Below are 27,985 nucleotides of genomic sequence, written 5' to 3' on the forward strand. Positions count from 1 at the left end.
AAGCTACGCATAACCAATAGCTGCCCGTTGCCAGCCCATGTACAACTCTCCTCTGGGCTACTTAATCTTTACCTTCATTATTGTCACAAGTAGGGTTACATTAACACCACAATGACGTTACTGTGAAAATCCCCTAGTCGCCACATTCCGGCGCCTGTTCGGGTCACAGAGGGAGAATTCAGAATGTCCGATTCACCTAACAAGCACGTCTTTCGGGACTTGTGGGAGGAAACCGGAGCGCCCGGAGGAAACCCACGCAGACACGGGGAGAACGTGCAGACTCCGCACAGACAGTGACCCAAGCCGGGAATCGAACCTGGGACACTGGCGCTGTGGAGCAACAGTGCTAACCACTGTGCTACTGTGCCACCCACCTGTTCTCGCATCAGTCCGTACATCAGTACTAATCCATGCAGCACTTTCCCTAAATGCCTCATAATGAACCAACTCTGGACCATACATTATCACCCTTCAAGGTTGCCCTCCGCCATGTTTACTGAGCAATCAGATCGGTCATGATCTCATTGAATGATGGAGCAAAGTTGATGGGATGAATGGCCTACTTCTGCTTCAAAGTCTTATAACATAGAATCCTTTCACTTAAAGATTGGTTAAGTAATGAACTGGAAGGGCAGCACGGTGGCGCAGTGGTTAGCATTGCTGCCTACGGCGCTGAGGACCCGGGTTCAAATCCCAGCCCTGGGTCACTGTCCGTGTGGAGTTTGCACATTCTCCCCGTGTCTGTGTGGGTTTCACCCTCACAACCCATGTGCAAGTTAGGTGGATTGGCCATGCTAAATTGCCCCTTAATTGGAAAAAATTATTGGGTACTCTAAATTTATTTTTTTTAATTAGCAAGTTGGAATTGTTCTGACTAACTGGACGCCAAGAGCTGCCTGGTCAGGGCCCATGTGCTGCACTTCTTCATAGTTCTACAGACCCAGTAGAGTTGGTGCAAATGAATAGATTGCTAAAAGGTTTCAACTTCCCACTCGAGTCAGCTCAATGGTGACAGAAGCAGATTTTGCGGATGTTGGGGCGAGCCCTTCCAAGGTGCCTCACCAAAATGGCCTCCTTGTTCGCCCCCCCCTGCTGTTGACCACAAACGAAAAAAACACCAAACATGTCAACATTTATCATGTCAAATCTTTTATTTTTCAAACAAACTCCACAATGTTGTTTCAAGGACACTGGCTGCTTTTAATGACAGACTTTTTTATACAACTTAACACAACCTTAGCAAAATAGAATATTAAAATAAATATTAGTAGAACATTAGACATATCAGGAAAAAAGTATTTACAAAATATTACATTTTACTCGCATGAAGACAATCGACTCAGTGTATGTTTAAATACACTATGCAATTATTTTGGATTAAACAAGCTGTTAACTAAAGCCTAGATATCATGCTGTTCAGTTATTTTACAAGTCCTTAACATATTTGAATTGAATTCCTTTCCAGGATATGAAGATAGAAGGCAAAGAGACATGTTTGAGGATTTGTAGCGTAATCATTAAACAGTCAACTCTATGGTTGCCTGAACTCTGGGGCCTAGCTTTGTTGCTGTCCTTAACCAGCCCTGATTCCAGAGTGGCACAGTGATGAAGTATCACAATGAGTAGGTCAGAGTTCACCAGTAAATTTGTTGCACTTGTTTTAAGCCCACAAGGGTGTTAACTTTAGACCGCATTGCTCCAGAAACATACCTAAACAGAATACTTGAATGTGATTTAGCTGAAGGTTCTTGGACATAAAACTTGTATCATAAAAATCACTGCTCTTAAAATAAAGCTGCTGTTTAAATATGTATCTCCATCTGGTGCAGAGGTTTAAAGCTAATTTAGGAACGGGAGAATCATTAGGGCCCTCGAGCCTGTTCCATATCCCCTAATACTCTTACAGTATAAATATCTATCAACTTTGGACTTGATACAAAGGCACCTCTTTAAAACTGAACTATGGCCAGCTTCTGTCTGTCCATTCTTCCTCGAAGGCAGCAAGGCAGAATTTGTGAAGTGTCACGAATGTAATTCCAGACTAAAATATGGTTCATATATCATGTTCACAAGGGCCGGAATTCTCAGGTTGTTGCAATTCACTTTTCCCGCCGGCAGCACACATCCGCCTGAGGATTTCCCGGCAGCATGGGATGGTTACAATCCCATTGACAAGTGGCGGGAAGATAGACACCCGCCGCAGGCGAAAGGCAAGCAGACGGGAAATCTGCGGCTGGGGGAGCGCAGAATCCCACCCAATTCCCCACCCCGGGAAACCTGACTATGGGATGGATTCTCCGGCCTCCCAGCCCACGTATTTCTCGGCAGCGAGAGGAAACGCTCCATTCGCCGGTGGCAGGATTCTCTGCTCCCACCACTGCCAATGGGAAATCCTGAAGCCACTCCACGCCACGCGGGAAACCTGTGGGTGGAGGATGCGCTTCCGGCTGGACCAGAGAATCCCACCGCCAGCAAACGGTCAGAGAATCCCGGCCTATATCTCTCCATCTCTCCCCTCCTTTTTAATTATTTGGCCATCGGACTATATCCGAGAGCAGAAAATGTTTCCGCTTTTGTGTTGGGGGGTGTGGGAGGGTTCGAGATGTAAATGTAGGATACATCCATAAAGAAATTCAAGAGCATCTGCTTTACCCAGGGAGCAATTGGAAGACGGAACTCCCTACCACAGGGAATGGCCGAGGTGAATCACACAGATGCCTTTCAGGGGAAGCAAGTTAACCGAGGGAGAAAAGGAATTGAAGGGTATACTGATAAGGTGAGACAAAACGGGGTGGGATAAAGCTCGGGTGGAACACAAATACTGGTTTAGGAATATTTGGAGTAGGCCATTCAGCCCTTCGAGCCTACTCCGCCACTGGATAAGATCATGGCTGAGCTGGTTGTGGTCTCAATGCCACTTTCCTGGCTGCTCCCCCACAACCTTTGATTTTTTGCCCATCAAAAACATGTCCAAATCAACCTTGAATAAACTCAATGGTCCAGCCTCCATTACTTTGTGAGAGAGAGAAAAACGAACGACCCACAGAGAGAAAAAACATTCTCCTCATCTCTGTCTTAAAAGGGAGACCTCTTATTGTTAAACTGTGTCTGCTAGTTTTAGTCTCCCCCACAAATGGAAACATTCTTCTCCTATCCACCCTGTCAAGTCCCCTCAGGATCCTATGTTTCAATAAGATCATCTCTCAATCTTCTAAACTCCAATGGGTACAAGCCCAACCTGTTAAACCTTTCCTCACAAGCTAAGCCCTTTGTGCCTGCAAAGGAAGCAGAGAAGAGCGAGGCCAGATTACCTTCTTGTGTCATAAACACCGCCAATTATTTTTATTTTTTAAAATATAAATTTAGAGTACCTATTCTTTTGTTTCCAATTAAGGGGCAATTTAGCGTGGCCAATCCACTTACCCTACACATCTTTGGGTTGTGGGGATGAGACCCACACAGACACGGGGAGAATGTGCAAACTCCACACGGACAGTGACCCACGGCCGGGATCGAACCTGGGACCTCGGCGCCGTGAGGCAGCAGTGCTAACCACTGCGCCTCCGTGCCGCCGGTATTCACCGCAAATGAAACACTCTTGGAAGTGCAGTTACTGATCTAATATAGGAAAGGCACCAACCAATTTGTACACAGCAAGTCCCCGCAAGCAGAGAGATCATGAACAAATAATCTATTTTTGTGGTGTTGTTCGAGGGATAAATATTGGCTGTTGCACTTCTTCATGGGATCGTTTGCGCCCACTGAGGGGGGAGGGGACCTTTGTTCAATGTTTAATCGAAAAGACAGTACCTCTGACAATGCAGGCATTCGGCCTCAAGAGGGGGGAAGTGGTGTTAATGAGTGAGCCAAATATCTAGACCGTTAACAGGGCTTGTTTGATATTATCCAGAACTGGTCATTCTGGGTTCCGAAACAGTGAAACATTCCATTGCATTTTCATAGATTATCATAGAATTTACAGTGCAGAAGGAGGCCATTCGGCCCATCAAGTCTGGAGAAAGTTTGCCTTGTCTTGTCCAACCACAAAAGGGCAAAAATGGTCAACTTTATAACACCGAGGGCAGCACAGTGGGTAGCACAGCTGCCTCATGGCGCCGAGGTCCCAGGTTCGATCCCAGCTCTGGGTCACTGTTTCACCCCCACAACCCAAAGATGTGCAGGGTAGGTGGATTGGCCACGCTAAATTGCCCCTTCATTGGAAAAAATGAATTGGGTACTCTAAATTTTTTAAAAACTTTATAACACCGAATACGTCCCCAGAATCCAAATAATGAGATTTTTCCTTTCCAAATTCCTCAGATAATGCCAGGTATTAGGCTGCCGTCAGTCAATGTTCATGAATACATGGGGTGTTCAAAGGTAGCTGGTCATTGGCCCCGAAGGCCTTGGGGATTCACGATAATAGACAAACCTAACCTTTCAGATTAGCTCCAGTCCGAACGAGGATGCAGCCATCCTTCAAGCAATGTCTTGGTTTGTGCAACAGTAAGGCTTCCTTTTTGCTGAGCGTGGGCTGTTTATAGCCTGTCGCATCCAAATTTGGCATCCAACCCCCACCCACCTCCTCCTCCATTCTACTTCCTGTCTTGACTGCGGCTAATGTGTTGAAAGATTCTGGTCTCAAACCCAACGCAGCATGAACTGTCAGCAACATATTTATTTTTCACACAACTGATTTCTTGTAAGCCTTTGTGGTCACTGTAATGAGCAAGGCACTACTGCCGGACATTTACAGACCAGCTCTGGTGTGGTCAGTGTAGGCATTGCAGTACAAACCCATTTAAAGCAGCACTGACCCGCTCCCTTCAATTAGTACTTTTAACTCCTTCGTTCCCACAATAAACTCAAGCTCTTACCATGGCACGACCTGCTGTTCCATTTATAGTGGCTATCACTCAATGAGATAGATCCATGACCTTTGTTGAGCCCCACCAAACTAGTCTTGCTGCTTGAACTGCAACTAATTTGATTGCTAAACTTGGAGAAGGCAACCAATCTACATTCTCTCTCTCTCTCTCCATCTAGAAGGCTGCGTTTGGGATACAACTTAATTGTGGAGGATCTCTTCCGTGTATCATGGAATTTGCAGTGCAGAAGGAGGCCATTCGGCCCATCGAGTCTCCACCGGCTCTTGAAAGAGCAGCCTACTTAAGCCCTCACCTCCACCCTTTCCCCGTAACCCAGTAACCCTATCTAACCTTTTTGGACACTAAGGGCAATTTATCATGGCCAATGCACCTAACCTGCACATCTTTGGACTGTGGGAGGAAACCGGAGCACCCGGAGGAAACCCACGCACACATGGGGCGTTCTCCTAGCACAGACTCCGCACAGACAGTAACCCAGGCCGGGAATCGAACCTGGGACCCTGGAGCTGTGAAGCAACAGTGCTAACCACTGTGCTACCGCGCTGCCCCCAGTAGTCTTGGTATCAGCCAGGGTGGCATTATGGCAATTGGCCTCAGTGCCCCGGGCCAGGGATAAAAGGGCAAAAGCCCAGTGAAAGGACCTCTGAAGGAGTCACACACAACATGTTAACCCCATTTCTCTCTCTCCTCTGATGCTGCCAATCCTACTGGGTTTAACCAGCATTTTCAGTTTTTGTAAAGGACAAAGTCAGCCAGAGCTCCCATTGATCCCCACTGGGCAAACCTAATCTCCGACAGATTATTGAGGCTAGGGGTGGGGGGATGCGAGGAGGAGGCCTGGTTGGCAATCACCATCCAGCAATGTGCATGACGAATGGTCCTTCGGCTGAGGCACCACGTGGAAGGGGGTCGGTCAACAACTGGGGGCTCCAATCGGAGTCACTGGAGTGTTTCTTGGTCATTACTGCCCGGGTGGTTATGTTGCAGAACGGGTCACCTGCCCGCTATAGAACCCGGGTGATTTCATTTGGTGCTGACAAAAAAAAGAAAAATAACGATCGAAAAGAGGGGGGAATAAAACAAGAAGAAAATTGAGAGGTAGGCGTGCTGGATCTTAGACAGATCTGGCAAAAAGCCATACCCATGGGGATTCGCTGCACAGATTTATGCCAATGGTCGGTTTGGAGTTCAATTATAGTATCTACATCTCATTGCTTGTGGGTCTCCCATTAAATTGAAGAGTTTTGAAATACATTCAACTTCAGTGAACTTAAATGTGTTGAAAGACTGGAATTCAGACTGGAGGCTGGGATAGCACGGTGGTTGATTAGTGGAGCTGGCAAATTGGCAGTGTCTCTTTGGGGTGTTATTTTTTTCCCCCTCCTAATGGCCAGGCGCACGATTAAAATTGGACGCTGACAAAAGGCTTCCATCAATGCGGACATTGAAATGGAGAAATTTAATTGTGAAGCTGTAGCCTGCCGAAAACAAATAGGTGGCTCTCCAGAGTTCCCACATGGCCTAGGATCCACTTTCTCCGCACAGGCCCAATCTCTGAGTGAGCTCACTCGAGTGGGATTTTCCGGCCCTGGCAGAATCTTCCATTCCCAACGTCAATGGACTTTTGGCTGGCTTGCCGCGTCATAGAATAGATTATCATAGAATTTACAGTGCTGAAGGAGGCCATTCGGCCCATCGAGTCTGCACCGGCTCTTGGAGAGAGCACCCTACCCATCCTATCCCCATAACCCAGTAACCCCACCCAACACTAAGGGCAATTTTGGACACTAAGGGCAATTGATCATGGCCAATCCACCTAACCCGCACATCTTTGGACTGTGGGAGGAAACCGGAGCACCCGGAGGAAACCCACGCACACACGGGGAGGATGTGCAGACTCCGCACAGACAGTGATCCAAGCCGGAATCGAACCTGGGACCCTGGAGCTGTGAAGCAATTGTGCTATCCACAATGCTACCGTGCTGCCGCATGAAGTGAACGGAAAATCCCGCCATTAATATCCTGATAGAAATTGACTTTTCTAGTCAGCTATAACCATGAGAGTAAGGGAAGGTGATAGAGGTAAAAGGGTTAAATGAGAACGCATTAAGACTAATTAAGATAATCATATTAAGCATTACTTGAGTGCAACAATAGCTGGGAATCCACCAAGGGTTAATCCAGATCATACTCTTTAATTTCTTAGGTTTCACATCTGCAAGGTCAGTGACGTCAACAAGCTAAAAGGTCCCATTGTATTGTAAGAATTGGTGCTGCTGTCCTAAGAAAGAGTAGTCCCGTTTCTATGGTAACAGCCAGTCTAGGGTGATAAATGTCTTAACGAAAACTGTGTTTTTCTAATTAATGTTAGATGCAGGTGTGGATAATTTGGAAAATTGGCAAGTGATGGAATGGGAAATTTGCCCCAATACATTTAAATACATATATCTCTTGAATTGATCGACGGACATTTTGGCCGAATTGAGTGAATCATAAATTAGTTAAAGCCAATCAGATGTAAAAAGAAGGCTAGACTTTAAGATAATATTCGCCTTAAGAATCACTTACCGGGATGGAAAAATTGATCCCGGGATCATCCCATCTATATTTCTGAAACCTATTTCCTTTGCTGCTTGCTTTTGCTAATCGGCATCTTTCTTTTGTTTAAATTACTTAGTTATTTTATCCTGTGTATTATGATTTGATGAATTACCACAATCTGTAATTGAATGAAAACTCAACTACTGTATTCACTGAAGACAATCAATCTGACTGGCTTGCTGCTGGGCTAGTTGGAAACTTTCTAAATGTTGTATTGAAAGTAAGTTTGCCAGTGGGCACAGCTGACAAATAAAGTACAAGTGGACTTTGCCAAAAAGCACAGACTTGACCTCTGTTATTTGGGAACTGAAGGGATAACGGATATCCAGGGTTCCGAATAGACACAGAGATCCATCATATCCTTTCGGACTTGCGCCCCTGCAAAGCATCTTGGGACATTTGTTTTTCTCACCCAAAGGCTGCAAACGGCGGTTAATCCTTTCCCACTGCGGGAGAATTCATTTGGACTGTCAGGCCAATAAAAAGGGAGGGGGGGGCAAGGCTGTAGTGAGGGAAAATGAGGAAAAGCTGACATGCAGGTGATCTGAGAGCAACATTAAAACAGCCACCAATTATCCAGTTCCTTTGCCTCATGCGGAACTGAAAGTGGAATGGTGTGGTCTAGAAACCGAGAGACAAACTGTTTACAGCTCTCCCAACAATGTGAAGGGAGCCTGTTCATAGTCACTGTGTACAAAGTCGCTGGAGTACGTGCAGAGCTCAGGCGAGACCAGGATGTGTACCTGCTGTAGCTGGAAGGCCGCATGCGTTGCCCAAACCCACACTCGGAAGAATGGCCAGCTCAGCAATATGCCAAAGAGGGTCACTGGCACCTGTGGGACTTACAAAGAGTTATCCAACTCGCCCCACTCCCCTGTGCGTTCCCCCGGCTTAGCTCAACAATTTTTCTCTCTTGTAGTCTGGGGAGGAAGACATTCATGTTGAGCATTCATGTCAAGAGGGCTAGAATACAAGACCAGGGATGTACTTCTGAGGCTGTATAAGGCTCTGGTCAGACCCCATTTGGAGTATTGTGAGCAGTTTTGGGCCCCGTATCTAAGGAAGGAGGTGCTGGCCTTGGAAAGGGTTCAGAGGAGATTCAATAATCCCTGGAATGAAGAGCTTGTCGTATGAGGAACGTTTGAGGACTCTGGGTCTGTCCTTGTTGGAGTTTAGATGGATGAGGGGGGATCTTATTGAAACTTACAGGATACTGCGAGGCCTGGATAGAGTGGACGTGGAGAGGATGTTTCCACTTGTAGGAAAAACTAGAACCAGAGGACACCATCTCAGACTGAAGGGACGATCCTTTAAAACAGAGATGAGGAGGAATTTCTTCAGCCAGTGGGTGGTGAATCTGTGGAACTCTTTACCGCAGAAGGCTGTGGAGGCCAAATCACTGAGTGTCTTTAAGACAGAGATAGATAGGTTTTTGATTAATAAGGGGATCAGGGGTTATGGGGAGAAGGCAGGAGAATGGAGATGAGAAAATATCAGCCATGATTTAATGGCGGAGCAGACTCGATGGGCCGAGTGGCCTAATTCTGCTCCTATGTCTTATGGAAAAAAAAAGTTAAAGTAATCTCTGACATTAGATATGCGCAGAACCATTGGAGCCCACCCTTATCCTGAAGGTCAACAACGATTACACTCAACTCTCACAATTCCCCCACCCCCATCACTTCTCTCAGCAGAGACATTGTCCCGTCTGCTATAGGATTTGCTGAGTGTCCAACAGCCCCGCCTCCTTGGGCAATCTGTGCAACCCATTCACCAGCTGCTGTGCAAAGACCTTAAACGTGAGCAGTTCCGGGCACCTCGCCTCTCCTGGTACCCTGTCCTTAATACTTCTGGCGACTGTAATGTATAATTTTAGCGTTGAAACTAAGGAACACAATAAATAAACGCGCTGTCACTTGGCCTATAGTTGACTTTCTTCCTCCTCCACAGACCGGTTGAGTCCAGGGATAAACTTCAGCAGCCTCTTTCGCAAGCTCTTTCTCCTGGACTTTCTCGGCAGTGTCCCAAAGGTGCTCTGGTTGTTGCATTTTTCCCAGGAAGAGGAAGAGGTGACTCCGTTATGACCAGCCTTGGCGCTCACGCTCCTCGTCAGCGCCTTCTTGGCGAGCACCACCTCACTGCTGTGCGTGCTGTGGCTGTCGTTGCTGCCCGCGTCTAATGGGTCAAAGATACAAGTCTGATAAATGGGCTCACTGTCGCCCTCCATGGCGCTGCTGCAGGTACTGCCAGTGCAGCGAGGCTGTCTCCTGGTGGAAGGGCTGGGGTTGTGGCCTTGACCAAAGAGGCTGGCTCTGACCGATTCGATAGCATCATAAACACTCGGATCTTTTGACACAATCCCTGGAAAGAGGGCAAAAATACCAGGCGGTGAGGTCGACAGGCTAGAAGGTTCGCCGCTTTTACGTTGGCATGTAGGTTGCAGGAGACTGGCATTCTAGCACTTCCACTCATACAACCAAAATCCATCTCCATTATCTTTGTGGCAAGCCCGTAGACCCAGTTTCTCCACCAGATCTACAATTCTGCCACTGGAAAGAGAGAGGAAGCCAGCTTTAGCAGAGGAAGCTTGGAGAACCATCTTACGGATGAAGCTCACCCAGCCCGATATGATCAAATAGGGGCATCTTAAAAGGAACTTGGTGGAAAGTGGACTTGGACCCTTAAACTCAAGGTGGTCTATACATAGGTGCCAGGGAGCCCAGGCCAGGCCTTGGACTGCACACCCGGACACAAGTCCATAGACACTGGCATCTCTTTGGTGCCACCTACATATAAGTGCCCATTCTTTATGTGTGAGCCTAAACAGGGAGAATTGGCAAGCTATCTGGCTGCAACAAGGCTCAATGGCAGTGAGTTAACCAAATGAGACGTTGGGTATATTAAGAGTTCCACGTTATTAATAATAATAATAATAATATAACTCAATAGAGTGAGAAAATGCTGCTAATTTATCAATTATTGGTGCAACCAAACATTTTGAATGTTTTGATCACTGCAGGTAGTTACCAATAGGATGGAGGAAAGTGTCTGGAAATATTGGATTAAGAGGGCAAGGAAGCAAACTGGACATGTTCTCACTGGAGGAGAGTAGATCAAGAGGTGATATAATGGTTAGGATTCCACAGACATTAGATAACGTAGACCATGAAAATGTCTTTCACCTTGTCCAAAACAGTCGAATCAGGGACACGGTGTGTGGTGTGGGGGGTGGAGTCAGGGGGTGGAGAGTGGGTGTCTTTTTCCTCACATCTCATGTGGATTGTGCACCAGTTGATGCATGATTGGTCAACAATGCCATGGTTGGGATAGTAGGTGAACTAGACAGGGCAAAAGAAGAGCAGGGCCAAGACTAGGACAACACAGTGCCACCCCTCCCCCACCTCCATTTGCCAGAGATTGAGAGGCCGACTGTGGTACCACGTTGCCAACCTCAAACAAGTCAGGTCAGGGATGAAAATGGGACTGCCTGACCAGGACAATTTAGTTTGCAAGGCCTGGGCACAGCACACCATCAGGGCGATAACTTATCTCAGTGGGTTTACCCTGTCAAACCAACCACGAAAGAAGCCCCAAATTTCAACCCCTGGTTGAGTGTGCAGGATAAAGAGAGCCAACCTGTCCAGGTCACTCGATCAGCCGGGCGTTCAAATCCCGCCATGTCCAGTTGGGAAACTGGAATCTAGATCAATCTGATGAGCTGGGGTGTTGGGAACGATTATGGCCATTAGTTGGTCAGCACTCAAAAACAGTGCATCGATCGCAGAGCCTTCGGGGGGGGGGGGTAGGGCGTAAATCATGAAAACAAAAACTTAACTTCTTGCAGCAAAACGCAGGAAGGCAACGGTGCGGCATTTCTGAAGGAGGAGACGTGAGCAATCGTGCCTGTATATAGTGTGCAGTATGCAATGCTGCCCCCACCACTTATACTGTCTCCTCATATCATGGACAGGCACCTATTGTGAGCAAAGTCCGTTGATCATCCGCCATCACCCAGAGACAGCAATGACAAAGTGAAGCGTATTAAGTGCGCCAACATTTGCGGGCCAGTCAAGCAGCTTTTCGCGCCTTATTTCAATGCCGCTGCGCCCCGCAGCCCTCCCAACAGTGCAAGTGACGCTCAGCAAGCCGCGGGATAATTGTGGGGGGCATTTGGACAGAGCGGGAACGTGCAAAGATGAAGGGTCCCATCGTGCTAAAGGTTTTGCCGGCGCAAAAATCACGCAGACGCAAATGTGCATTGGCACCAATGCGTCCGGTAGAAGGTCAAGGATTGTATTAATGCCTTTAAAAGGGAGGAAAGTCCAAGCGCTTCATGTCTGCTCAAAACTGCCTTCATCTCTTGATCCAAAAAGCTACGTGAATAAAGTCAGGGGGAACAGACTGGATGATCCAGGTTCAGACTTGCTCAGAGTGGTCCCAATGCCAGAACGAGGGGCGAAATTCTCCGGAAACGGCACGATGTCCGCCGACTGGCGCCCAATACGGCGCAAATCAGTCGGGCATCGCGCCGCCCCAAAGGTGCGGAATGTTCCGCATCTTTGGGGGCCGAGCCCCAACCTTGAGGGGCTAGGTCGGCGCCGGACAAATTTCCGCCCCGCCAGCTGGCGGAAAAGGCCTTTGGTGCCCCGCCAGCTGGCGCGGAAATGACATCTCCGGGCGGCGCATGCGCGGGAGCGTCAGCGGCCGCTGACGGCATTCCTGCGCATGCGCAGTGGAGGGAGTCTCTTCTGCCTCCGCCATGGTGGAGATCGTGGCGAAGGCGGAAGGAAAAGAGTGCCCCCACGGCACAGGCCCGCCCGCGGATCGGTGGGCCCCGATCGCGGGCCATGCCACCGTGGTAGCACCCCCCGGGACCAGATCGCCCCGCACCCCCCCCCAGGACCCCGGAGCCCGCCCGCGCCGCCTTGTCCCGCCGGTAAGGTAGGTGGTTTAATCTACGCCGGCGGGACAGGCATTTTAGCGGCGGGACTTCGGCCCATCCGGGCCGGGGAATCGAGCGGGGGGGCCCGCCAACCGGCGCGCCGCGATTCCCGCCCCCGCCGAATCTCCGGTGCCGGAGACTTCGGCAACCGGCGGGGGCGGGATTCACGCCAGCCCCCGGCGATTCTCCGACCCGGCGGGCGGTCGGAGAATCTCGCCCAAGGTGTTTTTAAAAAGGTTACGCTTGACCCTGTTTATTTTATGACCAGTGCTTTGTTTTCAGTGCGGATTTAACACTGGGATTAGCCCAACGCTGTCAAGAAATACAAAGCCACTCGCTCTAGAAAACCCGAATACGGTCTGATCGCCAGAAACCCACACCTCCCTGTTTGTGGGCCCCACCACTGAGGAGGTCACTCACCATGCACCAGTCTCTGTTCCTGGACCATGAGCGATCTGTATTCCTCCCACTTCTCCTGCAGTGTTTGCTGGAAGTGAATAACAATAATCAGCCTGCGACAAATGAACGGACCAAATGCAGGCAAAGCCAGGATTGGAGGTTGTGGGCCCCTGGGGAAGGACAGGCAACTTCACAGCGGGTCATGTGGGGGTAAAGAAGAACGAGGCCCTTCAACAGGACGAAGACGATAGCGCTTTTCACAAACCTCAGGATGCCTTAGATCATAGAACATACAGTGCAGAAGGAGGCCATTCGGCCCATCGAGTCTGCACCGACCCACTTAAGCCTTGAAAGCACTTTTTTGAACTGTAGCCTGTGTTACAATGCAGGAAAGACGGCAGCCACGTTGCGCACAGCAAGATCCCAAACACAGCAATAGGACAAAGGCCAGCCAGTTCATCTATGATGTCGATTGAGGGAGAAATGTTGGGCGGGCCACGGGAGATAACCTTCCGGCTCAACTTCAAAATACGGGATCTTAAGCATCCCCCGAAAGAGCAAATGAGGCCTTATACCAAAAGATAGGACCCTTGATCGGCGCTGACGTTTACGCTCAATTTTCTGGAGTGGGACTTTTGACTTTTTGTGGCAAGGCTTCTGACAAACAGCCCGTGCCTCAAAGATTAACCCGTTTTTTTTTAAATAACGGAACAAGACCCATCATGCCTAGTCCTACGTAGGCCACAGCTAATCCTGATCTGCCATGGATCCCATCCAGACCACTTCAAAGGCCTTTAGTGGCCGGTGAAGTCAGGTACCCGGAGGCCAATCCAGTAGTCAATCCGTTAATTTGGCCCTTTAGTTTCCTCGAATTCTGCATACACCATTCCCATTAGATAAACGTTCGGGGCCCAAAGCGTGACAGCAGGCAGAATGGTAGCTTACCTTCAGGTACTGCAGCCTGGTTTCCAATTCTGCTCGTCTGATGGAGGTTCCATACACAGTCTCCAGCCTGTCAGTGGGAATGTTTCAGTTAAATTTTTTTAAAATGCTCCACGTGTTTACTTATTGTCTCCCCCTCCATTCCCCCCAGCTCCGCCAGTGATTCAGTGAGGAGATTTACCACCCAATGTGGCACTGAGGCACAGAGACCAGGAAGACTCATGGTCTGTGTTGAGTGATCCTAGCTGGAATGGTAGAACATACAGTGCAGAAGGAGGCCATTCGGCCCATCAAGTCTGCACCAACCCACTTAAACCCTCACTTCCACCCTATCCCTATAACCCAATAACCCCTGCTAACCTTTTTGGTCACTAAGGGCAACTTAACATGGCCAATCCACCTAACCTGCACGTCTTTGGACTGTGGGAGGAAACCGGAGCACCCGGAGGAAACCCACTCACACACGGGGAGGATGTGCAGACTCTGCACGGACAGTGACCCAAGCCGGGAATCGAACCTGGGACCCTGGCGCGGTGAAGCCACAGTTATAACCACTGTCCAAAGATGTGCAGGATAAGTGGATTGGCCATGATAAATTGCCCTCAGTGACCAAAAAGGTTAAGTGGGGTTACTGGGTTACGGGAATAGGGTGGAGGTGTGGGCTTGGGTAGGGTGCTCTTTCCAAGGGCCGGTGCAGACTCGATGGGCCGAATGGCTTCCTTCAGCACTCAATTCTATGATTCTGCCAACGCTCATTGTTTAGGCGCACAGGCGATCCCTACAGAGTTGTCATAGAAACCCACCTCAGCAACAATGGGCATCTTAAACAAAAGATGGGGGGAAAGACGTTTTTTTTAAATTACATTTTAGCACTGATCACTAAACACTGTCTGACTAAGGTCACCCTGCGACGCCGCCATTTTGTGGCCTTGAATTACAGGCCTTCCTCCAATCCCGTGCTTTCCTCTAAATTCCTATTGTTAAAGCAGACAAGAAAATAATTGCTGATATAGCCTGAGAATCAGCCCTCGGAAAGCTCAAGCAGAAAACCCACACATTGTGTCACCATTTGTTTTGTTTGATTACCTCAGGCAATTTCCCGATGACTTGATAAGATCCACAATATCTCGGTGACGGAATCCATTGACGGGCGTCCCATTGATGCTGGTGATTGTGTCACCTGGGAAAGAAAGCACAGCCCTGTTCAGTCGCCAAGTAACCGCATTGAGCCTTCCGCTCAAAAGCGTCCTGCCATTTGGTGACCTGCACATGAGGCAAAACTCTTTCTATCAAGACAGGAAATCTGCACTAGAAATGGAAAATGCAGCAAAAAGGAAGTCACTTGAAGTGTGTTGAGGTTGGGGTTGAAGAGACTAAAAGTGATGGCACAGTGAGCTTAGTCGAGCAGCTGAATTACCAGGTGTGGAACCAACCCATACAGAGCAGGAAGGCCCGAAATAAGGCCCTCCCCTCAAGTGTGGAGGACAGTACAGACACAATAACCACCCCCCGACCCCACTCCCACACTCTCGAACATTGCTGGGCAGGAGAGAATCACTATCCAAGCATCCCAGCTGCACAAAGCAACACATCTGTGTGCCAGATGCAGAAGAAAGGCTTTGTATTTCTATCGCACCCTCATGGGGCTCTCTGGACAACCCAAAGTGTTTTACACCAAACGAAACACTTTTTTTTGAAGTGCAGTCACTGTTGCCGTGTTGGTATCGCAGCAGCCAAATGTTACACAGCAAGATCCCACAAGGACTCCTTCGGCAGCACCTTCCAAACCGAGGGAACACCACTACCTGGAGGTTCCCCTCCTCACACACCATCCTGACTTGGAAATATAATCGGCCGTTCCTTCACTGTCGCTAGGTTGAATTCTGTTCCCAACAGCGCTGTGGGTGTACCTACACCATATGGATCACCACCACTTTCCCAAGGGCTACTAGGGATGGGTACTAAATGCTGGCCTAGCCAGCGAAGCCCACATCCCATAAACAAATATTTTATAAAAACAAATGGCCAATAAATGACCAGATAATCAGAGTTTTAAGAGTTGGTTTGAGGGATAAATAGGGATCAGGAGACCTGCTCTTCTTTGAATAGCGCCATGGGGTCTTTCACATCCATTGAGGGGGCAGAGCTCATTCGAAAGACACGGGTGGGATTCGCCTATCTCCCAGCCTCATGTTTCTCGCTGGTGGATCGGCCATGACTCAAATGTAAGGACGGGTCAGAGAAACTAAGCGGTCCCATCCTTTGGTCACCAGACAGGATTAGGCCTTTGTTTACCAATTCCCCAATCTGCCGGTACTCACTGTATAAAATCAGATGTGAAGAAGGCTGACGTGGATTACCACAGAGGCAGGAGGGGATGGGCACAAACTTGTCACAACCGTTACAGGATTGTGGCCAGCTCCTGGAGAGGAAGGGGCTTGAGGTTCAGCCGGAGGAAATGAAATTGAGAAGAAAGAACTGCCCGAGACCGATGCCCAGGAACCTTGGAAGGAATGGTATAACAAACAAAAGGACTAGGTGGCTTAACAAAGTAAGCATTTCCATAGGGCAAAATGGCTACCCACCGCAGACATGCATGTGCGCCTCATCTTGTGTCTATAAAACAGCTCCCAGTCAATGAATTTCAAATGTCGGCCCTGCTACCTTTTCGGCAACTGAGAATTGTGCATGGCATGATCCCACAACAAAGAAGATCTGAACGTCTTTTTTATTTGGTGGTGCCAGTTAAGGAACTTCGATGGACTGGACACGATGTCCGTATCGCCAAATGCCCGCTGGGTCCTGTTTTTCCAACTCTCAAATCGCCAACATTCCGAGGAGGACAATGAAAACGCTTCACAAAGACAGAAAGAAACTCGCCTTGATGCAGCAGCGTCGATATTAATAACCAGGAGGAACTTTTCACAGAAAGTGGGTGTCGCTGGGCTGGGCCAGCATTTGTTGCCCATCCCTAATTGCCCTTGAAATGAGTGGCTCACTCAGCCATTTCAGAGACGGCAGTTAAGAGTCGACCACATCGTCGTGGGTCTGGAGTCACATGTAGGCCAGACCAGGTAAGGACGGCAAATTTCCTTCCCAAAAGGGCATTAGTGAAGCAAGTGTTTGAGGGGGAGTTCAAGAGGCTGGAATCAAAACTGATCCTTGTGAAGGTAAAAGAGCTAAACGGACAAGGGAGATCAATGTAGTATATAGAACGAGCAGGCGGCATTTCGGGGGCGGCACGATGGAGCAGTAGTCAGCACTGCTGCCTCACGGCGCTGAGGAGCCGGGTTCGAATCCCGGCTCTGGGTCACTGTCCGTGTGGAGTTTGCATATTCTCCCCGTGTTTGTGTGGGTCTCACCCCCACAACCCAAAGACCTGCAGGATAGGTGGATTGGCCACGCTAAATTGCCCCTTAATTGACAAAAATAATTGGGTACTCTAAATTTGTATTTTAAAAAAAGACCGCATTTCAAAATACAATGAGGGTCAAGTGGGGACACATGGGATTGGGTGGAACACCGCTCTTCTGTCCCAGTGGAGTATAAAATCAGTTGTGGTGTAAAATCAGTGCTCCACCCAAATCCGTCAGTTTCTGGTGGGTGGGTTCACTTAAAATTGCCCCCACAGAATTTGGGATCCTGGTAAAAATGAACAAATTAAGTTTAAACATAAACAGGGGTTAGAGGCATGGTTCCCAAGTAGTATAGGTCAGGGAGCACAATATCTAATATTTACTGCCATCTTGTACTGGGGTTGAGGACAGATTTCCTTCGCTGAAGGACATTAGTGAACTAAAACGTTTTTTTTTTAAGATAATCGATGATAGTTTCCCGGTCACCATTACTGAAACTAGCTTTCAATTCCTGATTGAATTTAAGCTCCACCAGTTGCCGTGGTGGGGTCCGAACCTGTGTCCCCAGGGCATGGGCCTGGGGGGGGGTCCTGGGGGGGGGGGGGGGGGCGGGGCGATCTGACCCCGGGGGGTGCCCCCACAGTGGCCTGGCCCGCGATCGGGGCCCACCGATCCGCGGGCGGGCCTGTGCCGTGTGGGCACTCTTTCCCTTCCGCCTCCGCCACGGTCTCCACCATGGCGGAGGCGGAAGAGACTCCCAGCACTGCGCATGCGTGGGAAACTGTCAGCGGCCGCTGATGCTCCCGCGCATGCGCTGCCCGGAGATGTCATTTCCGCGCCAGCTGGCGGGGCAACAAAGGCCGTTTCCGCCAGCTGGCGGGGCGGAAATTCCTCCGACGTCGGCCTAGCCCCTCAATGTTGGGGCTCGGCCCCCAAAGATGCGGAGCATTCCGCACCTTTGGGGCGGCGCGATGCCCGTCTGATTGGCGCCGGTTTGGGCGCCAGTCGGCGGACATAGCGCCGTTTGGGGAGAATTTCGCCCCTCGTCTTTATTTCAAATTTCCACAGCATTTGGCTTTTGTCTGACCAAATCGCCGTTTAAAATGTTGCAACTGGTATGCCTTCAGATCCTGCCTTGTGAGGAAAAAGCCACATCTGAGGATCCCTCAGTGTGAAAACAAACTTCCTTTTAGCATCTAAATCCTAAATGTATGGCCTTTTAGAATCATGTAACACAGAAGGAGGCCATTTGGCCCATCAGCTCTTTGAGAGAGCTATCCAATTCGTTCCCCACTCCCTTGTTCTTTCCAATAGCGCCGCAATTGTTTCCTTCTCAAATACTTATCCAATTCTCTTTTGAAAGTTCCCATCGAATCTGCTTCTACCGCCCTTTCAGGCAGCACCTTCCAGGCCAGAACAACTCATTATGTAAAACATATTCTCCTCATCCCACCTTTGGTTCTTTTACACAAAATGTGTGTTTTGTGAGGGCCACGAAGAATCCAGCACGAGTTGAAGGATAGAAAGAAATAACATTTATCTACAATAACATATATATACATCAGCAGTAACTCCCTTGCTGCTCCCTCTCCTCTAGCTGGTTCCAAACTGGCCAGCTCTATTTATGCAGGGAATCTGCTAATGATTTCTCCGCCCCCCTCATTGGGGAAGCTCATACTCCCTAAGGATTGTGGGATTGCCATTAGTCCCCAGCCAGTGGTAAGCAGGCAGGTTATAACATCCCTCCCCCCCAAAGTCCAAGGAGTCCACCCAAGACCCTGGCGAAGGAGGGTTCCTGGTTTGTGCTCCAGAGAATACTCGTATGCAGCAAGCAATAAAGCCCAGCGCTGGATTCGTGTGGAAGCAATGGGCGGTATTGGCTTATCCTCTCTGAAAAGTCCCAGCAGAGGCTTATGATCAGTCACGATAGTGAAGTGGCGGCCATACACGTACTGGTGGAAACGTTTCACCGCGAAAACCACTGCCAGGCCCTCCTTCTCGATCTGCGCGTACTTTTTCTCCGCTGCAGTCAATGTGCAGGAGGCAAAAGCTATCGGCCGTTCGGCCCCGTTCTCCATCTTGTGGGACAGGACGGCCCCAATACTATACGGGGATGCATCACACATGATGAGCAAAGGCTTTCCAGGATCATAGTGGGTTAGTAACCCAGACGACGACAATTGTTGTTTTACCCGCCGGAAAGCGGTTTCTTGCGGCTGACCCCAACCCAGGTGTGATCCTTCTTTAGCAGAAGATGCAACGGGGCCAGCGTAGTTGCCAGATTGGGGAGGAACTTCCCGTAATAGTTTACGAGACCGAGAAAAGGACGAAGATGCGAAGTGTCAGTCGGGGCGGGGGCCTGTTGAATCGCACGCACCTTCTCTGCAACGGGGTGCAAACCTTCGCGGTCCACCCGATAACCCAGGTAGACTACTTCCTTCTCCTGAAAGACGCACTTTGTGCGACGTAAACAGACTTCAGCCTCTGAAAAGCGTCTAAGGACAGCCTCCAGATTTTCCAAATGTTCCTGCTCCGATGTCCCTGTAATCAAAACGTCATCTCAGTAGACAGCGACACGCGGTAAACCTCTCAAGATGCCCTCCATGACGCATTGAAAGATAGCGCAGGCAGAGGATACCCCAAAGGGCAACCGTGTATATTCATACAGGCCCCGGTGTGTATTCATAGTTACATATGGCCGGGAGGCAGGGTCCAGCGTTTGATAAGGTTCCCCACGGTAGGCTATTGCTGAAAATACGGAGGCTGGGGATTGAGGGTGATTTAGAGATGTGGATCAGAAATTGGCTAGCTGAAAGAAGACAGAGGGTGGTGGTTGATGGGAAATGTTCAGAATAGAGTTCAGTTACAAGTGGAGTACCACAAGGATCTGTTCTGGGGCCTTTGCTGTTTGTCATTTTTATCAATGACCTAGAGGAAGGCGCAGAAGGGTGGGTGAGTAAATTTGCAGACGATACTAAAGTCGGTGGTGTTGTCGATAGTGTGGAAGGATGTAGCAGGTTACAGAGGGATATAGATAAGCTGCAGAGCTGGGCTGAGAGGTGGCAAATGGAGTTTAATGTAGAGAAGTGTGAGGTGATTCACTTTGGAAGGAATAACAGGAATGCGGAATATTTGGATAATGGTAAAGTTCTTGGAAGTGTGGATGAGCAGAGGGATCTAGGTGTCCATGTACATAGATCCCTGAAAGTTGCCACCCAGGTTGATAGGGTTGTGAAGAAGGCCTATGGAGTGTTGGCCTTTATTGGTAGAGGGATTGAGTTCCGGAGTCAGGAGGTCATGTTGCAGCTGTACAGAACTCTGGTACGGCCGCATTTGGAGTATTGCGTACAGTTCTGGTCACCGCATTATAGGAAGCACGTGGAGGCTTTGGAGCGGGTGCAGAGGAGATTTACCAGGATGTTGCCTGGTATGGAGGGAAAATCTTATGAAGAAAGGCTGATGGACTTGAGGTTGTTTTCGTTGGAGAGAAGAAGGTTAAGAGGAGACTTAATAGAGGCATACAAAATGATCAGGGGGTTAGATAGGGTGGACAGTGAGAGCCTTCTCCCGCGGATGGAAATGGCTGGCACGAGGGGACATAGCTTTAAACTGAGGGGTAATAGATATAGGACAGAGGTCAGAGGTAGGTTCTTTACGCAAAGAGTAGTGAGGCCGTGGAATGCCCTACCTGCTACAGTAGTGAACTCGCCAACATTGAGCGCATTTAAAAGTTTATTGGATAAACATATGGATGATAATGGCACAGTGTAGGTTAGATGGCTTTTGTTTCGGTGCAACATCGTGGGCCGAAGGGCCTGTACTGCGCTGTATCGTTCTATGTTCTATGTTCTAACTGCAGGTAGGCATGACTCATATCTAATATTATGAACGAGAGTTCACCTGCAAGCTTCGCGTAGAGATCCTCTATGCGAGGCATTGGATATCGGTCGAGTCGGGAAGCCATATTCACTGTAAGTTTATAGTCGCCGCACAAGCGAACTGTGGCATCTGGCTTCATTACAGGTACAATTGGTGCTGCCCAGTCAGCGAAACGGATGGGCCTGATAATACCCAAGGACTCCAAACGAGTGAGCTCCTCTTCTACCTTCTCGAGCAAGGCGTAAGGCACCGGGCACGCCCGGAAACAGCGCGGCGTGGGTCCTGGGTCGATTTGGATCTGGGCTCCGGCCCTTTTTATTTTCCCCAAACCAGGCTGGAATACATCTGGGTATCGTCCTAGCACCTCAGTCAACCCTCCAGAAACTGTTTGGAGGATGTGCTGCCATTGCAAGCGCAAATGGCGCAACCAGTCCCGACCCAACAGGCTGGGCCCATGGCTGCGCACCACGATAAGTGGGAAACGCCCCTCCTGGCATCCATAAACAACAGGGGTCATCATAGTTCCTGCAATGTCCAATGGTTCCCCCGTGTAGGTGGCCAACCTGGCCTGTGTGTCGGTTAATGTAAGGGTCTGTATACCCTGCTTGATACGGTCGAATGTCCTCTGGGCGATCACGGAGACCGCTGCGCCAGTGTCCAACTCCATCTCAAGTGGGTGACCATTGACCCGTACTGTCACCTTAATTGTGGGATTGTCATTGGTCCCCAGCCAGTGGTAAGCAGGCAGGTTATAAAAGTGTGTTTTCTGGTTACGGACTGCTGCTACTGGAAATAGTTTCGCCTCATCTATTGGGTCCAAACCCTTCATAATTTTGAACGCCTCTCTACCAAATCTCCCATTATCCTTCACCGCCTGGAAGGAAAACTACTTCTCTAGTCCAATCACAGGAATCAAATTCCCTCAACCCTGGGCCCAGTCTGGCAAATCTCCTCCCCACCCTCTCCAAGGCCGTGACATCCCTCCTAAAGTGCAAGGCCCAGCACTGGACACGGTACTCCAGCTCAGGCCTGAAGAGACAACAAATACAGTGGAGGCTACAATTGATATATCTTTAATCACCTTATCCCTACAATTTCCCTGATGTAGTCAGGAGGATTCCAGTTCACATGTACTGGCTCCCAGTCTTGGAGGTTAAGTCTTTTGACTGCCTTATTCCAGAAAACGAAACACAGCAGCGTTTGGGAGTCAACTACTACAGCATAGTTAACCCAAGAATCCCTCTGAAGACACCACATTCGCCACAGAGGAGAGAAGGTAGTGAAAGATATTTATGATACAAAGGGAGGTTAGACAGGCTAGCTATGCAGATACAGTGAGATAGATTCACAAGTGGCCTTTTGTTACCTTGTCTCAATCCTCCCAGCTCAGCAGGAGTGTTTTCCCGGACCCGACACACAAAGGTGCACATTTCCATTGCGTTCTCATCTCGATGATGGAGGCCATACGTCTGCAAACACACGCAGAGAAACAAAAATAAAAGGACTGAATCGTCGTAAAATAAGTGGGGAGCTCATTTCAGACGGTTTTGAGGAAGAATTTCTTCTCTCAAAGACTGGAGAATCTTCGGAATTCTTTACCTCAGGAAGCTGTGGAAGCCGAGTCCTTGAACATCTTCAAGGCCGAGATCGATCGGTTTCTAATCAGTCGGGGAATTAAAGGTTACGGAGAGAAGGCGGGAAAGTGGATTTAGTGAGTGTTAAATCAGCCAGAATCTTACCAAATGGTGGAGTAGGCTTGATGGGCTGAATGGCCTCGTCCTGTTCCTATTCCTCCTGGTCTTATGAATAAAAAGTAGGAGGGGGTTTCAGTAGATGAACATGAAAAACAAACATTGATGCAAGAGGGCTTTGCATTACGTTGTTCCGTTCTAGGAGCAGATGGACAGGGGTATAATGGCCCACAAGGGGAGGGGAGAGAGCAGGGGGAGCGCAGAGGGTAGTGTGGAACTGTCTCACACAACAGCAACGGCCATTGTCCCGACATCGAGGCAGCAAATTGCAACCTTGGCTTCAGGAACTGCAGACTGCTAATTCACCTACTCCCAACTCACCGACTCCTCGCAAACACTTCGGGAGCTCCAAAGTAACTTTTAGAAGGCCATGAAGGGGTCAACACCAAGTGGTTCAAAGAAACTTAGTTTATTTACAATCTCTATTCAATACACCACACGGTAGATCCCAACTTGATCTGCCTTACCGGTGTCTTAACTGGCTGGCTTCATATACCCTACAACTAGACACTGTTTCAAGGTCCCCCGCCTTCTTAACAGGCAGCTCGTATTCTGCAAGATTCACGGCCAAGTTAATTGTTCCCACCCCGTAAGATACTTGCGGATGATAAAAGTCAAAGTAAAATAAATCCTACCTGAATTTCAAATCCGAAGGCTTCGCCATCATGTTTTTCTAAAGTAATAATCCTCCTTAAAACAAACCAGCAGAAAAGATATGCCATTAACAAGAGATAAAGGTGGGAATTCTCCGATTGTTGGGATTCAATTTTCCCGCCCGCATCGCACCCCCACCGACATCGCACCCCCCTGGCATCGCACCCCCGCCGACATCGCACCCCCCCCCCAGCATCGCACCCCCCCCCCCAGCATCACTCCCCCCCAGCATCGCAACCCCCCCCAGCATCGCACCCCCCCCCCCCGCCGGCATCGCACCCCCCCCGCCGGCATCGCACCCCCGCCGACATCGCACCCCCCCCCCCAGCATCGCACCCCCCCCCCCCAGCATCGCTCCCCCCCAGCATCGCACCCCCCCCCCAGCATCGCACCCCCCCCCAGCATCGCACCCCCCCCCCCCACCGCCGGCATCGCACCCCCCCCCGCCCGCATCGCACCCCCACCGACATCGCACCCCCCCTGGCATCGCACCCCCGCCGACATCGCACCCCCCCCCAGCATCGCACCCCCCCCCAGCATCGCTCCCCCCCAGCATCGCACCCCCCCCCAGCATCGCACCCCCCCCCCCCCGCCGGCATCGCACCCCCCCCCGCCGACATCGCACCCCCACCCCGGCATCGCACCCCCCCGGCATCGCACCCCCCCGGCATCGCACCCCCGCCGACATCACCCCCCCCCCCGGCATCGCACCCCCGCCGGCATCGCACCCCCGCCGACATCGCAACCCCCACCCCGGCATCGCACCCCCACCGACATCGCACCCCCCCTGGCATCGCACCCCCGCCGACATCGCACCCCCCCCCAGCATCGCACCCCCCCCCAGCATCGCTCCCCCCCAGCACCGCACCCCCCCCCAGCATCGCACCCCCCCCCCCCCGCCGGCATCGCACCCCCCCCCGCCGACATCGCACCCCCACCCCGGCATCGCACCCCCCCGGCATCGCACCCCCCCGGCATCGCACCCCCGCCGACATCACCCCCCCCCCCGGCATCGCACCCCCGCCGGCATCGCACCCCCGCCGACATCGCAACCCCCACCCCGGCATCGCACCCCCACCGACATCGCACCCCCCCCCCCCCAGCATCGCACCCCCGCCGACATCGCACCCCCCCCCCCAGCATCGCACCCCCGCCGCGGCATCGCACCCCCCCCCGGCATCGCGCCCCCCCCCCGGCATCGCACCCCCGCCGACATCGCACCCCCCCCCGGCATCGCACCCCCCCAGCATCGCACCCCCCCCCGGCTTCGCACCCCCCCCTCCCGGCATCGCACCCCCCCCCGCCATCGCACCCCCGCCGGCATCGCACCCCCTTCAGCATCGCACCCCCCCTTCAGCATCGCACCCCCCCCCAGCATCGCACCCCCCCTGGCATCGCACCCCCGCCGACATCGCACCCCCCCCCGGCATCGCACCCCCCCCCGGCATCGCACCCCCCCCCCGGCATCGCACCCCCCCCCGACATCACACCCCCTGGCATCGCACCCCCCCCGGCATCGCACCCCCGCCGACATCGCACCCCCCCCCCGCCGACATCGCACCCCCCCCGCCGACATCGCACCCCCCCCGCCGACATCGCACCCCCCCCGCCGACATCGCACCCCCCCCGCCGACATCGCACCCCCCCCCCGCCGACATCGCACCCCCACCCCGGCATCGCACCCCCCCGGCAGCGCACCCCCCCCGGCATCGCACCCCCCCGGCATCGCACCCCCGCCGACATCACCCCCCCCCCGGCATCGCACCCCCGCTGACATCACCTCCCCCCCCCCGGCATCGCACCCCCACCGACATCGCACCCCCCTCCACCCCGGCATCGCACCCCCCCCGCCGGCATCGCACCCCCCCCGGCATCGCACCCCCCCGCCGGCATCGCACCCCCCCCCGGCATCGCACCCCCCCCCCGGCATCGCACCCCCCCCCCGCCGACATCGCACCCCCCCCGCCGACATCGCACCCCCCCCGCCGACATCGCACCCCCCCCGCCGACATCGCACCCCCCCCCCGCCGACATCGCACCCCCACCCCGGCATCGCACCCCCCCGGCAGCGCACCCTCCCCGGCATCGCACCCCCCCGGCATCGCACCCCCGCCGACATCACCCCCCCCCCCCGGCATCGCACCCCCGCCGACATCACCCCCCCCCCCCCCGGCATCGCACCCCCACCGACATCGCACCCCCCCCACCCCGGCATCGCACCCCCCCCGCCGGCATCGCACCCCCCCCGGCATCGCACCCCCCCGCCGGCATCGCACCCCCCCCGGCATCGCACCCCCCCCCGGCATCGCACCCCCCCCCCGGCATCGCACCCCCCCCCCCCCGGCATCGCACCCCCGCCGACATTGCACCCCCACCCCAGCATTGCACCCCCACCCCAGCATCGCACCCCCGCCGGCATCGCCCCCCCCCCTGCCGGCATCGCCCCCCCCCGCCGGCATCGCACACCCGCCGACATCGCACCCCCCCTGCCGACATCGCACCCCCACCCCAGCATCGCACCCCCCCTGGCATCGCACCCCCCCGGCATCGCCCCCCCCCCGCCGGCATCGCACCCCCCCCGGCATCGCCCCCCCCCGCCGGCATCGCCCCCCCCCCGGCATTGCACCCCCCCCGGCATCGCACCCCCGCCGACATTGCACCCCCACCCCAGCATCGCACCCCCCCCGGCATCGCACCCCCGCCGACATCGCACCCCCGCAGGCATCGCACCCCCGCAGGCATCGCACCCCCGCCGACATCGCACCCCCGCAGGCATCGCACCCCCGCCGACATCGCACCCCCGCCGACATCGCCCCCCCACCCCGGCATCGCACCCCCCCCGCCGGCATCGCACCCCCCCTGGCATCGCACCCCCCCGCCGGCATCGCACCCCCCCCGGCATCGCACCCCCCGCCGACATCGCACCCCCCCCCTGCCGACATCGCACCCCCACCCCAGCATCGCACCCCCCCTGGCATCGCACCCCCCCCCGGCATCGCCCCCCCCCCCCGCCGGCATCGCACCCCCCCCGGCATCGCCCCCCCCCGCCGGCATCGCCCCCCCCCCGGCATTGCACCCCCCCCCGGCATCGCACCCCCGCCGACATTGCACCCCCACCCCAGCATCGCACCCCCCCCGGCATCGCACCCCCGCCGACATCGCACCCCCGCAGACATCGCACCCCCGCAGGCATCGCACCCCCGCCGACATCGCACCCCCCCCGGCATCGCACCCCCCCCCGGCATCGCACCCCCCCACGGCATCGCACCCCCCACGGCATCGCACCCCCCCCCGCCGACATCGCACCCCCCCCGGCATCGCCCCCCCGCCGACATCGCACCCCCCGCCGACATCGCACCCCCCCCCGGCATCGCACCCCCCCAGCATCGCACCCCCCCCGGCATCGCACCCCCCCCCCGGCATCGCACCCCCCCCCGGCATCGCACCCCCCACGGCATCGCACCCCCCCCCGGCATCGCACCCCCCCCCGGCATCGCACCCCCCACGGCATCGCACCCCCGCCGTCATCGCACCCCCCCCAGCATCGCACCCCCCCCCCCGGCATCGCACCCCCCCCCGGCATCGCACCCCCCCCCCCCCGGCATCGCACCCCCCACGGCATCGCACCCCCGCCGTCATCGCACCCCCCCCGGCATCGCACCCCCCCCCGGCATCGCACCCCCCCCGGCATCGCACCCCCCCCCCGGCATCGCACCCCCCCCCGGCATCGCACCCCCCACGGCATCGCACCCCCGCCGTCATCGCACCCCCCCCAGCATCGCACCCCCCCCCCCCCGGCATCGCACCCCCCCCCGGCATCGCACCCCCCCCCGGCATCGCACCCCCCACGGCATCACACCCCCCCCTGCATCGCACCCCCCACGGCATCACACCCCCCCCCCCGGCAGCGCACCCCCCCCCGGCATCGCACCCCCCCCAGCATCGCACCCCCCCCCCGGCATCGCACCCCCCCCCGGCATCGCACCCCCCCCCGGCATCGCACTCCCCCCCGCCGGCATCGCACCCCCGCCGGCATCGCACCCCCCCCCGGCATCGCACCCCCCCCGGCATCGCACCCCCCCCCGCCGGCATCGCACCCCCCCCGGCATCGCACCCCCCCCCCGGCATCGCACCCCCCCCCGGCATCGCACCCCCCCCCGCCGGCATCGCACCCCCCCCGGCATCGCACCCCCCCCCGCCGGCATCGCACCCCCCCCGGCAGCGCACCCTCGCCGACATCGCACCCCCCCCGGCATCGCACCCCCCCCCGGCATCGCACCCCCCCCCGGCATCGCACCCCCCCCCGCCGGCATCGCACCCCCCCCGGCATCGCACCCCCCCCCGGCATCGCACCCCCCCCGGCAGCGCACCCTCGCCGACATCGCACCCTCGCCGGCATCGCACCCCCCCCGGCATCGCACCCCCCCCCGGCATCGCACCCCCGCCGTCATCGCACCCCCCCCAGCATCGCACCCCCCCCCGGCATCGCACCCCCCCCCGGCATCGCACCCCCCACGGCATCGCACCCCCGCCGTCATCGCACCCCCCCCCCGGCATCGCACCCCCCCCCCG

The 27,985-nt window shown here is 53.9% G+C and overlaps 1 protein-coding gene across 1 annotated transcript in view; it reads right to left on the bottom strand.

Annotated features, from left to right (window-relative positions):
• Nucleotides 1–1,132: 1,132 nt before the first annotated feature.
• Nucleotides 1,133–27,985, bottom strand: part of tamalin (trafficking regulator and scaffold protein tamalin) — a 54,567-nt gene continuing 27,714 nt past the window's right edge. Inside the window, exons 3-8 of the mRNA XM_072493705.1 lie at nucleotides 23,395–23,449; nucleotides 22,375–22,477; nucleotides 14,860–14,953; nucleotides 13,777–13,843; nucleotides 12,853–12,919; nucleotides 1,133–9,851 (exon numbers count right to left, since the gene is read on the bottom strand). Coding sequence (XP_072349806.1) covers nucleotides 9,412–9,851; nucleotides 12,853–12,919; nucleotides 13,777–13,843; nucleotides 14,860–14,953; nucleotides 22,375–22,477; nucleotides 23,395–23,449 — 826 coding nt within the window. The 3' untranslated portion in view covers nucleotides 1,133–9,411. The remainder of the gene's footprint in view (nucleotides 9,852–12,852; nucleotides 12,920–13,776; nucleotides 13,844–14,859; nucleotides 14,954–22,374; nucleotides 22,478–23,394; nucleotides 23,450–27,985) is intronic.

The sequence above is a fragment of the Scyliorhinus torazame genome, chromosome X (assembly GCF_047496885.1).
Source record: "Scyliorhinus torazame isolate Kashiwa2021f chromosome X, sScyTor2.1, whole genome shotgun sequence".
Lineage (NCBI taxonomy): Eukaryota > Metazoa > Chordata > Chondrichthyes > Carcharhiniformes > Scyliorhinidae > Scyliorhinus > Scyliorhinus torazame.